This window comes from Erigeron canadensis, chromosome 7, assembly GCF_010389155.1.
Source record: "Erigeron canadensis isolate Cc75 chromosome 7, C_canadensis_v1, whole genome shotgun sequence".
NCBI lineage: Eukaryota > Viridiplantae > Streptophyta > Magnoliopsida > Asterales > Asteraceae > Erigeron > Erigeron canadensis.
The window spans coordinates 2,855,142-2,866,751 of record NC_057767.1 but is presented as its reverse complement, the minus strand read 5'-3'; the positions used below and the strand labels follow the sequence as shown (position 1 = coordinate 2,866,751).

The following is an 11,610-nucleotide window of genomic DNA, read 5'->3' as shown; positions in this document are numbered from 1 at the left end:
AAAAACGTGACATTTGTTTGTGTTGGTTATCAATCAAAACCTTTTAGATAACTTTGTTCAACTTAATTAGTTCATTCATTTACCAAATAAACAAAGGGGTTTGCGCCCTTAGAGCTGTATTTAAGGTGCATAAATTATTTGTACATTTACCATGAAAATCAAGGGGTAGGGCTTTTAATATGGAAGGTACAAGTATTTTTATGCACGTTAAATATAGCCCTTAGGGCTGTATTTAGCATTTCCCATAAACAAACATAGACAGTTTCATATTGAATTCATCAAACGTTCTTATATTTATAACCCTACTCGTAACCTCTAAATTGAATTCAACGTGCTTGAAAGTTCACACTTAGATCATTATAAATGTATACTTTGGATTTTCGGTGTATTTTCTACTTATTCCTTGTACAAATTAAATTGAATAATCTCTACACCCCATCTTATTATTTGAAGCTTCAGATAGGCAAGCAATGCTTTATCGACCACAATGGGGTCGTTTCCTGGATTTTAAAATGTGCCATAACTTCTTTGTATTGCTACAATCTGAGTAATGATAAATTTACAATACATCTTTGTCATATACAACAATTATTAGTTTTAAACCGTTATATATTATCCAATAACATATTTGTATTTGTGGTATAGGACAATTTTGTATTTGTGGTATATGATAAAATTTTGTTGTAAGTTTATCATTTACCCACTTGAAAATGAATAAAGATCAGTTTACAATAAGATAAAAAAGAATCAGCCTTGTCAAAAAATAAGAAGAGACAAAAAGTACCGGGCTCAAAACAAATTTAAATTTTTATGGGCTGGGCTTATGACAGTCGACACCTAAAATAAATGTATATAATTAAGCCTACATATAAAACTTGGTGCTCTAGTATCCTGTGTGACTGTGTCTGTGACTCTGTGTGGCTAAGCTGCCAGCACACATCCATAATCGGACCGTCACTGATAAGGACTTTTGACTTAACGATATTCGAAAAAAATTAAGGTAAGTTATAGACTTATAGGTTGTCTTTGTATTTTAAAAATAAATCGACAAAGATTCTGAAATGGTTATATTTAATTTGTTAATCAAATACTTCATCCGTCTGTTCCACTTTATATAATCACACATTTTAAGAAAACATACTAAAGTGTCATTTTAACACATACTAAACTACTCGTAGTAAAATTAGGGCTGTCAATGGTTCGGGTTCGGATTGGCGGGTTGGTGGGTTGAAAAACTCCGACCCTAACCCAACCCACTAAAAGTTTCAGGTCAGAAATTTCAACCCTGACCCACAACCCGCCAACCCATGACCCAACCCATGACCCAACCCATGTGACCCGAGAAGCAAATATATATAAATATAAAATGGAATAAATCAACCAATATAAAGTTTTATCATTGATGGTGTAAGCCGAAAACGAATGGTACAAAAAAGAAAGAAATACGAGGGTATTGTTAATACTTGGCACAAAGTTAACAAACTTACCGCCTCATCCTACATCACTTACCATCTCACAGAATTTTAAATCCTCCTTTTATTTCATATTTGAAGTTACTTTAGGTTAAAAGTATAAAAAATGAGAATAGGAAGTATGAATTAGTGTAATGTGGAGTATGAACTATTATATATAATTCAATTATTTTAAAGATATTGGGTTGGCGGGTCGACCTGACAACCCAACAACCCAACTCGGACCCAACCCAGAAAAAATCAGGTTGGTGGGTCGAAAATACTCAACCCTAACCTGATTTTTTTCTGGTTGAGTTCGGATTTAGGTTTCGAGTTGGGTCGAAATTGACAGCACTAAGTAAAATAGATAGCAATTTTAGGATGAAATAATATATAGTTTACTTCTAGAAGTCTAAAAAGTGAAAACGAAAATGACCAAGTCAATGGATGATGACGTGGCATCATATAATTGGCTAGAAAAATATAGAAGCGTTGCATGTCAATATACCAGACAATACAGTTAGACTATTCATTCTATTATACTACTAAAACCCAAAAATACTCCCATAAAAAATCTATATACATAGAAGTCTTTACAAAAATCCAGGTCATTAAAAAGAAAAAAAAAACGTGGGAAAGACCGTTACCAATGCCGGAATTACCAGAAGTTGAAGCAGTTCGGAGAGCCATTCATTTAAACTGTATAGGAAAGAAAATTATAAGGTCGGTTATTGCAGACGATGTTAAGGTCATTGTCGACGTCTCACGTTCAGATTTTGAAGCTTCTCTAACAGGAAAAACAATCGTGGCGGCTCATAGGAAAGGGAAGCATATGTGGATTCAGCTTGATTCACCTCCTTTTCCGTCTTTTCAGTTCGGTTAGTACAGTTTCCGCATCGTTTCAATTACTTATTAGGACATGCATAAAAGTATGGAAATTTCTAAATGAAGGGCTACAGCTAACTTGCATAAAAGGATTGTAACCTTCATATCAAAAGTCTACGGTAACAACTATTTAATGCACCTTAACTGCAAACCTTAGGGCCGCGTTTAGCAAAACTCTAAAAGTATTCTATATTAAACATAACAACATCCCAAAAAATGCATATATATATATAGGTATATAATAACTTATGATTCGGGTCACTTTATATCCCGCAGGTTGTAGTTATCATGATTGTATACACAATGCAGATATCTAGCCTTGTTTTTCTTTGTTGAACGACAAATTTACTCAAATACTAAACTACCCAAAATAATCCTAAAATCACTTATGTCAGGGATTGAATCCCGACCTTTCTCCCTAAGAGACAATAGCATCTACCAAGTTGGCTAATCCCAGGTTGGCTAAGTTTTAAATGTTTAGATATTGGTATCATACTGCTAATGATTGGTGGATATATATTTCAGGCTTGACAGGTGAAATGTATATCAAAGGTGTTGCTGCTGCAAAGTATAAAAGGTGAAGGGCCAGGCTTTTTTTTCTTCCTATCAAGAAACAATAGGTTCCTAAATGATATGTCCAATCTTAATGAAAATAGATAACATATTTTTATATCAAAGATGTTGCTGCTACAATGTCGGTTTATAAATGTTTTGCAAAGTCTTCTATGCACATTTTTGAATTGTGCATACGTTGCTAATAATAATGTTGATTCCTGGTTGGTTTTTGACTACAGGTCTTCAGTCAAGGACATAGATAACTGGCCTTCCAAATACTCCAAGTTCTTTATAGAAGTAAGGACCGCGTCCCTTATATATGCAAAAAATTTTATGCTATGTTGCGAATTGATCGCATTACATATGTGGTATGCCTGTTCTTCTATTGCAGTAAGTTATTGATGATAAATTAATAATCATTTAATTGTTATACCAGCTTGATGACGGTTTGGAGGTTTCTTTTACTGACAAGATTCGATTTGCAAGAGTGCGGTTACTTAAAAATGTATGATGATACTACTTGCACAAAATTTGTTTCTTTTTTAATTTTGGTATAAGGCTAAATTTTGAATGCTTGCGAGTACAGCCAGCTTATGAACCACCAATATTTGCGCTTGGTCCGGATGCCTTATTGGAGCCAATGACGGAGGACGAGCTATTTAAATCAATGAGCAAGAAGAAGACTTCCATTAAGAAACTTATACTTGATCAGGTTAGAACCAAGTCTGAGTCATAGTGGGTAAAGGGTCAAAATGGGAAAAACTGTAACGGGTTGAGGCAGGTTGACTAAGATGCAATTTCTATATTTTACAAATTTACAGCAACACTTTCTTATTGAAATAGAATGACAGAGTTTTAGGCATCCCAGATACATTACGTTCGACCTGTTTGACCGACCCAACCCATTTCTAGTACAATCATGTTGGTATACATTTAACTTTGTTTTTATATGCTCCTTGGTGCAATGCATTATGGCAGGGTTTTATCTCAGGTGTTGGCAACTGGATTGCAGATGAAGTACTATATCAGGTCAGTTATTTGCCTTCTAAACGCAACCCTCGCTGTGTGTGTGTGTGTGTGTTGTAATATTTGGATTGGGTTAACCTAGAAGTATGTTTATTTAAAATGATGTCTCTTTGGAGCAAGATGTGCATAAACTATATTTAGCTAAAAAGGAAACAAGTTAACCGATTCAAACGGGTCAAAAATTTTATATTCAAATAAACTTTTAAATCAGTCTATTTACAGAACTACATTATTATTATTACGTATTATTGTAAGGCTAAAGATTTTATAATCCGACGTAACACATTACTTATTCCAAGAAATTGGACAAAAATGTGTTTGTGGGTCAAGCCAAACATGTTTCGACCTGTTACCCGCCCCACCCATATGGCCTCCACAGGTATTCTAGCATCTTCTCTCCTTAAATTGTGTTTTACTGGCATCCCTATTTACAGTTTTATCTAGATTCTATTTATTCATATGGCAGTTTTAATGTACCCTTTAACCAAATTATCAGTTCTCGTGCAATACTGTAATTTATTTGTTCTGCAGTCAAGGATTCATCCGCTACAAATTGCCTCCAGCATTTCCAAAGAACAGTGTGCAGCACTACATAAGTCTCTCAAAGAGGTGCCTAACAATACTTATCTAACTTTATTTTACTCGTGAATGGGTTTATTTTGATTACCTTTTATCTCTAGCAGTTAGATAAGAGAGCATACCGCAAAAGGAAACAGGGACCAGAGTTGCCCAAAACTTAGACTAAACGCAGATTAAATACTCTTTTATTGGATAAAGGAGTCACCCCTACCTGACCCATTTCAACCCATACCAAAATACCTACTTAACTCAAGCCCATTACCCAACCCTCTGATTGTGTCACCTCCGTTGTTGATTTATCTTTTAAACAGTTAGTGTGAATGTTAAAACAATACTTGCAGGTTATTGAGTTTGCAGTTGAAGTTAATGCCGACTATGATCGCTTGCCTGCTGATTGGTTGTGTCATTCAAGATGGGGGAAAAAACCTGGAAAAATAAATGGTAAGATGGTATCTTGACAAAAGCTCCTCATTTTTAAGTCAAGTTTGTTCAGACCTACTCTTGTACTCAAACCTTTCAACTTCTTCCTTTTTATGGCAGGACACAAGATTGAGTTTATTGAAGCTGGAGGCAGGGTACGTCTCTGATAATATATATAACAGTGGCAAGTTTACACATTTGCAGATGGGTTGTTCGGTTTCAAATAGGTTAAAAGAAAATATTTTTGTTGAAATGGAATCGGGTCAAACAAGAAGTCATTAAATACTTTGTGGGTCATTCCAACATGACCTGGCTACTAGAAAATGATATATTCCAACCAGAACTCTTTTACCCATCTTGCCAACTCAAGTTTTTACTGTTTCATTGATTGAAATTTGAAGATGTCTGCCCTCTCTTTTAGACATCTGCATACGTACCGGAGTTGCAAAAGCTAAGTGAAGACCAAGCAGCCAAAATAACGATCAAAACATTGACAAAGTCTAGTAAGAAGAGCAAAGGCGAAGCTGATGAAGCAGAAAGTGAGGATGAAGAAATTGCATACAGTGAAAAACCAAAAAGAGGGAACAGAGCTCAGAGTAACAGTAAAAGGCCTCCTATAAAGCGCAAGTCTCATAAAAAACTTAATGAAGATAGTGATGATGATGATGAAGATTATATGGAAGATGAAGTGGTAAAAGGAAAAGCTGTTAAAAAAGCTGCAACCACAAAGAAGACGAAAGGAAGTAAAGAAAACAAGAAGCCTTCTGCAAGAAAGAAATCACAGGAAAATGAAGATGAAAGTGAAAGTGATGATAGTGGCATTGATGAAGAATGGGAAGAAGAAAAGAGGGTTCAGGTGAAGGGAAAAATGGAGGTCGATAAGAAGGTTCAGGCCGGCGGGCATACCAAGACGAGAGCAAAATAGTCTTTTGGCTAGCTCAGTTTCTAGTTTGGAAAAAACTTTGGGGCCAACTCTTAATACGAGTATATGTTTTGTAACAAGTATTTGAGCAGCCTTCTTAAGGACTCTAATCTTATTTTTGTGCATCTGGCCATGGCACAATAAAATTTTACCTGTTGTAACTTATTAAGATAGTGATGCAATAGGGAACCAATTTTCTATTTCTATACATAGGAATCAAATAGATGGGTGGAAATGGGTGTCTTTCTGCATTGTTAAAATAATTGGGTAGAAATGCTATATAGAAATAATTGGGTCTTGAAGGAAAAACAATAATTAGATGGAAGCTATAAGGTATCATACCCTGAAGATTACAAAAATAACAAAAAAGCTCTAACGGATATTAGGATCTAGATATGAGTGTCATGAGTGTGGTGAAAACCAAATAGTTAATATACACTAGGATTTGGCTCAAATTTTTCATAACCATGCATGCCCCACACAGTTAAAATGGTGAAGTGGTTCAGTTATCACTCTTGAATACTCAAGCCCATGTGTCCAAAGTCTAAACTCAAAATCAAGTAATTAGGAAAATCAAATTTATAGCATCTGGAAAAATTTTGTTGGGTTTGCAATAAGTGCCAAAAGCCCATGGTTAAGTTTAACACCTCCATTAGTTTTGTTAGTTGAAAGTAATAAGTGCCTAATGAGCAGATATATCTTGTTGGGTTTGTGAAGTCGGTCTAACGTTTATCCCTGACATGTTTTCTAGAGTGCATTGAGCGAATATTCTAATCAAATGGATTTGTTATGAACTATAACAAATTACCCGTTTACTGTCATTGCATACTCTTTAAGTAGTCAATGGGATGGCTCTTGTCTGCTTACTTTAAAAGGAGATACATACAGTGAATTTAGAATGCTATACAGTAAACTACATGTGTTTCAACTGCACAATACAAATGTATACTTACAATTTACAACTGTATCATAATCAAAGAAAGTATCTCAGGGCATCAATAACCTTCTCAGGCCTGAAAGAAATTTAATATATTAAGTTAGACTTGCAATATTTATGGTAACCAGTACCATAGACAATGATGGTATTACGTGCATCCTATACGATTGTCAAAATCATGGCCAATTCAAGGTTTGGGTATATGCCAGTGTGGTTTGTAATATAGATAAACGTTTTAACAAACTTACCAGTCTTCTTGAGGCATATGACCAGCCCCTTCGATTAATTTCAAAGTTACAGCAGATGGGTTTCCTTTTTGGAACTCCTCTGCAATTGATTGAGGAAGATACTTGTCGGATATACCCCACGCAACTAGTGTTGGTATATCCCACCTGCCACCAAGAAGCTAACTTTGAAAATTTGAAGATACACAAGAACTGCAGGTATGTAGACTGGTTTTTAAAATAATGCAATCCTAAAAGACTTGGATTTTGCAATGAAGTCATACTTTCCGGATGCAAAGCCGTCAGCTATCTGGCCTGATGTTCCTTTGAAGTTAATTCTTTTGGCTGCTTCAAGCAAAGCTACAACATCAAGTACAGAGAATTAGACTCTTATAATTAATCTAGTCATTGTCCATACTTTGTCTAATGCACAATCTCATTTTCAAGAAACAAATGTTAACAAAATTATTTGTTAGTCATTTGGTACTGTTTACTTAGTAATCAACTAATCATTAAAGAGAGAACAGAGAAAAGAAGAGTTTACAAACCAAAACCAGGTCCACTGCTTTTCAAATATGGTAGTCGATAAACATCAGCCTTTTCCACCTTCAGGACATAACTGCCATACGAACAGCTTTAGTAAAAAGATTGCAGCTCTGACATTACATACTTGGTCAAAGATACTATTGCCACATAACAATGCATTAGAAGTAGAGGTAGAAAAATGTATAACATAGATCGGTTCAAATTGACTTAAGACACTTTTTACCTAATTTGATCGGCATTTACAAGTAAACACAGTATCAGATGTTATTACAAATAACTATGTAACTTTAAAATAACGATCTAATTCTTTGAAGAAATTTTTTTGGGGGTTTTATGCATTAAAAACATGCTTTGAACTACATGATCTGCTTGCATTTCTACTTTTTTTATGCAGAATTGACTTGTGCTTTAGGCAACAAGGAAACTTGGCAAACAAGAAATTATAATTTGTGAACAACACAGTTCCGCTATCCTACTATATCTTCTTTACTAATTTTACTTTATCTAGATAAAAATAACTCGAACTGACTCATTCAAAAGTAAATGATTCAGAAGTGTCACTATCTGAAGATGGTCATCAATAGATGATGTCACCTGATAACTTGAAACCCATTCATTAATAAACTGCGGAATAAATGACCCACTGGTAAAATGATGATCTATTTTAATTTTGTGAAGTGGCAACTAAGAAGATATCTTACTTTCTTATTGTAAATGTAAGATTGACGGTCAAATGCAAATTACCATAACTGTCAATTACTCATTAGGCTAAACGTTCGATGATCATCCATCACCCCCTATTCTTATTAAATTTTGGCATCTGTCAAACTCTCAAATTCAGTCCATAGTATATAAATGCACTATTGGATACGTACGCGCTACCTGCTTCAATAAAGCGCTCGGCCATTATAGCATTTTGGCAAGTGAATTCACCAAGAAGAGGAATTCTGTAAATAAAGAGGCAAAATCTTGTTATTTGATAAAACATGTTCTACATGTTGCACGGTGATGCATATTTCAATTATAAGTGCTATTAACAAAAAAAAAAAAAAAAATTTGTTGCAGAATTTGAACCTGAGCTGTTGAAACAGTCCTGGAACAGGGGACCCAGCTGTCAAAGGAGTATTCATTATGACAAGTTTGGATATCCTGCTCGGATTTTTCAAGGCCCATGTTAATCCATAAGAACCAACAAGAAATCCCTACAATAGAGTAGAGAAATCTTAGATAGATGGATTTCACGAAGACTAATAGATAGGCAAGGAGTCCATATCCTTCATGGTAAAAGAACATACAAATTTCAGCAAATAAAACAGGAATTATACTACCGATCCATATATACCAGAAACATGAAAAGTACAACCAGATAAATCCTCATTGGTTCACTGTTCCATGATGTAGCATGACATGAATGATCTATAAACATGACATGACCGATTAGCCCGTTTACACCTACCAGGGTTATTTATCTACAACTTGATTTTTAAAAAGTAATTAAAATTGAACTAAGGAGTTCAAAAGCTGTGGGATGTGGCTTATATGAAGGTATCAGGTATGTGTTCTGCATAATGTGTAAGAGAACAAAGACCATGTAAAAATGTGGCACAATTTGATTACAGCTTTGGAAATTGTCATGATTCTTAAAGAATGAACAGGGTATCTTGATCTTTTCATAAAACATAAAGTTGATATCTGGTGATCAGATACGAACAGTTTGAAAAGAACATACTCATTTTAATTTAGGAAATGAAATGAATTCAAGTATATCAATTCCCAACACCTATATGACTAAATCATGTAAGGTTTGACACACAAATCACAGTTAGTATTTTCAATTTATCTATCGTTGATAATTACTTCCTAAAGTTGTGTTGTGCACATACGGAAGTTTCACTTACATACCTATACAGTTAAGGACAAAGCTATGCTTTTTGTAGGTGGAAATATGCTAGGAACTACTGTCAATATGATACCCCACTGAAAAACTATCAACAGCGAGATTTCTGATGTTTAACATCTATCCATAGTTGTTTTAATGTTAACAATTAGCTTGAAGTCTATAGATAAACATACATTTTGCTAATGCTCTAATGAGGTGTACAAGGTTTGATGGAAACATCATTAAGAGCTTAAGAAACATTCAAATCCATTAAACCTAAAATAAAAAATAAAAATGTCAAATTAGTTCGTACCTGAACCACTAGTGAGAAAGGAGATTTGATCTCCAGTTTATCGAGCAACTTATCCAGTTGTTCGTGGTACTCCTTCTCTGTCGAAGAAATTTAGGTCAGATCTAGGGATGTGAGCTTCATATAGCTAAACAAAACAAAAAGTAGGAATTTATGTTCATATATGAATAGTCCTCCCACACACCAGTGTAGTCAAAGCCATATCCTGGCTGTGGCTTGTCACTGAAACCAAATCCTATCCAATCAGGTGCGTAACAGTGGAAACCAGAAGCCGCCAACTAAACATAAACATGAAGAAGAATAACCATTACAATATGGCGGGCTAATCGAGTCCTATTAATCATCTATTCAGAATATAGGTTAATAACATCATTTACTAAGGAAGCCGTTATTATTGACCCAAATGGCATATATATTCCCTTCTCTGCCTAAAGACGGACGAAAGCGTCAAACATTACATAAAGGGATCAGAAAGAAAACCTCGGACATCACAACTCGGTAACTGAAAGATTGCGTTGGAGCACCATGAAGGAAAACAACAGTTCCACGTGGACCAAGCCGAGCATCAGACGAACCTGCAGGTCTCAAATTTTAAATTACATTATTACTAAGAATAGTTTAGATGTTAATATTTATGTATGTTTTGTTTTATAGATATCTAACTTTATATGTACCTGTTTCCCTGACAAACCATACAAAGCCTCCGGATTTGATGTAAGAACCATATTCTTTTCCCTTATCTTCTATTCTCTAAATCACAATCATTTTAACAACAAAAGTTAAAATATTTTAATTAACCTCATTAACTCAAATTCATTTATTTATATTTTAAATACTATATTACAGTAACTAACTTCCTCTCAAATTATTTCCTACATATTATTAACCTACTATACATAATATATAAGTGTTCACAATAATGGAACCTGATACACTTTATTAATAGTTAATCATTATGCCACTCTTATAATTATTTGTTAATTATTTAATTCTAAAAACCACAAAAAAAAAATGGTACTGTAATACATATAGCATTTGGCCGACGTTGCCGTCTTCAGCGGGAACTTCAGGAAGTTGAATAGCGCTACGGCTAGAAGGATTATCGGTTACGAAACCAAAGGGATTAAACGACGGCGTTTCGTCATCGTTGTTGTCGTTTTGAGAAGTAGCTTTAGTTAAGAAAGTAGTAGGACGTGTGAGTGATAGTTTTCGGAGGCGGGTGGATGGATATGATGAGGCCGGAAAATTGAGAGGTGGAGAATTAAGACAAAAAGCCGCAGCCATAAATAGTTGATATTATATTATATTATGAACAAAAAACACACTAACTGTTGGTGATTCTCGGTTGTTGTTGATGATGGTGGGAACCAGAGGTTCTGTTTTTGTGATGCTAACTCATCATGCCCGCCACGTGGCCTTTTATATCCTTGATTATTTATTTCTGTTTCAATTCAATAAACAATTCTCTATTTTCTTGTTTTAAGTTTTTATTTTTTGTATTATTTATGTTTTTAACTGTAAGTGGTATTCGAAAATACAAACACTTCACTATATAAGTCTTGCACTTTTCTATACTATAAAGATGTATATCATAATTCGTTATAAGTTATTCAAAAGGAAAACACCTAAAACACATCATCGTGTAAATTGAAATTTATGAGTCTATGACATGAGATAGTAGCGAAATTTTGGTATTCATGGCCCAAAGCCCCAAACTAAGGGTGCTCCCAATCTTACTTTCTTTTTCTTATTAGAGCCGGTCTTAAAAATTTAGATGTTCATGGCAAGATGGTAGAAAATATGTCCATTTCAAGTTATATATATAATACAACATAAATAATTTAAGGGTTTGGAATTTAGTTAAGTTAGGCTGCTC

The 11,610-nt window shown here is 34.5% G+C and overlaps 2 protein-coding genes across 2 annotated transcripts; one reads left to right on the top strand and one right to left on the bottom strand.

The window, feature by feature from the left end:
• The first annotated feature begins 2,046 nt into the window (after positions 1-2,046).
• On the top strand, positions 2,047-6,044 carry LOC122608353 (formamidopyrimidine-DNA glycosylase-like). Its single transcript, XM_043781447.1, has 10 exons — positions 2,047-2,329; positions 2,862-2,913; positions 3,131-3,188; positions 3,328-3,396; positions 3,478-3,603; positions 3,870-3,920; positions 4,449-4,526; positions 4,838-4,937; positions 5,037-5,071; positions 5,338-6,044. Exons 1-10 carry the CDS (start codon positions 2,101-2,103, stop codon positions 5,839-5,841), a joined length of 1,302 nt encoding a protein of 433 aa, XP_043637382.1. The 5' UTR covers positions 2,047-2,100; the 3' UTR covers positions 5,842-6,044.
• A 625-nt stretch (positions 6,045-6,669) lies between these two features.
• On the bottom strand, positions 6,670-11,053 carry LOC122606949 (cis-3-alkyl-4-alkyloxetan-2-one decarboxylase). The gene is made up of 11 exons (XM_043779849.1): positions 10,761-11,053; positions 10,409-10,484; positions 10,215-10,309; positions 9,919-10,012; positions 9,738-9,814; positions 8,620-8,747; positions 8,421-8,492; positions 7,548-7,618; positions 7,284-7,359; positions 7,024-7,167; positions 6,670-6,851 (listed from the first exon to the last, which is right to left on the bottom strand). Exons 1-11 carry the CDS (start codon positions 11,016-11,018, stop codon positions 6,812-6,814), a joined length of 1,131 nt encoding a protein of 376 aa, XP_043635784.1. The 5' UTR covers positions 11,019-11,053; the 3' UTR covers positions 6,670-6,811.
• Between the last annotated feature and the right edge of the window lie 557 nt (positions 11,054-11,610).

Bases quoted from the DNA above. Each gene is read 5' to 3' on its own strand.
- LOC122608353 (XM_043781447.1), top strand. From the start codon at position 2,101: ATGCCGGAATTACCAGAAGTTGAAGCAGTTCGGAGAGCCATTCATTTA. The intron at 3,189-3,327 runs GTAAGGACCGCG...TTGTTATACCAG, and splicing joins ACTCCAAGTTCTTTATAGAA to CTTGATGACGGTTTGGAGGT. The intron at 3,604-3,869 runs GTTAGAACCAAG...GCATTATGGCAG, and splicing joins AGAAACTTATACTTGATCAG to GGTTTTATCTCAGGTGTTGG.
- LOC122606949 (XM_043779849.1), bottom strand. From the start codon at position 11,018: ATGGCTGCGGCTTTTTGTCTTAATTCTCCACCTCTCAATTTTCCGGCC. The intron at 7,619-8,420 runs GTACGTATCCAA...TTCGTATGGCAG, and splicing joins TTTATTGAAGCAGGTAGCGC to TTATGTCCTGAAGGTGGAAA. The intron at 7,360-7,547 runs GTTTGTAAACTC...TTGATGTTGTAG, and splicing joins AAGCAGTGGACCTGGTTTTG to CTTTGCTTGAAGCAGCCAAA.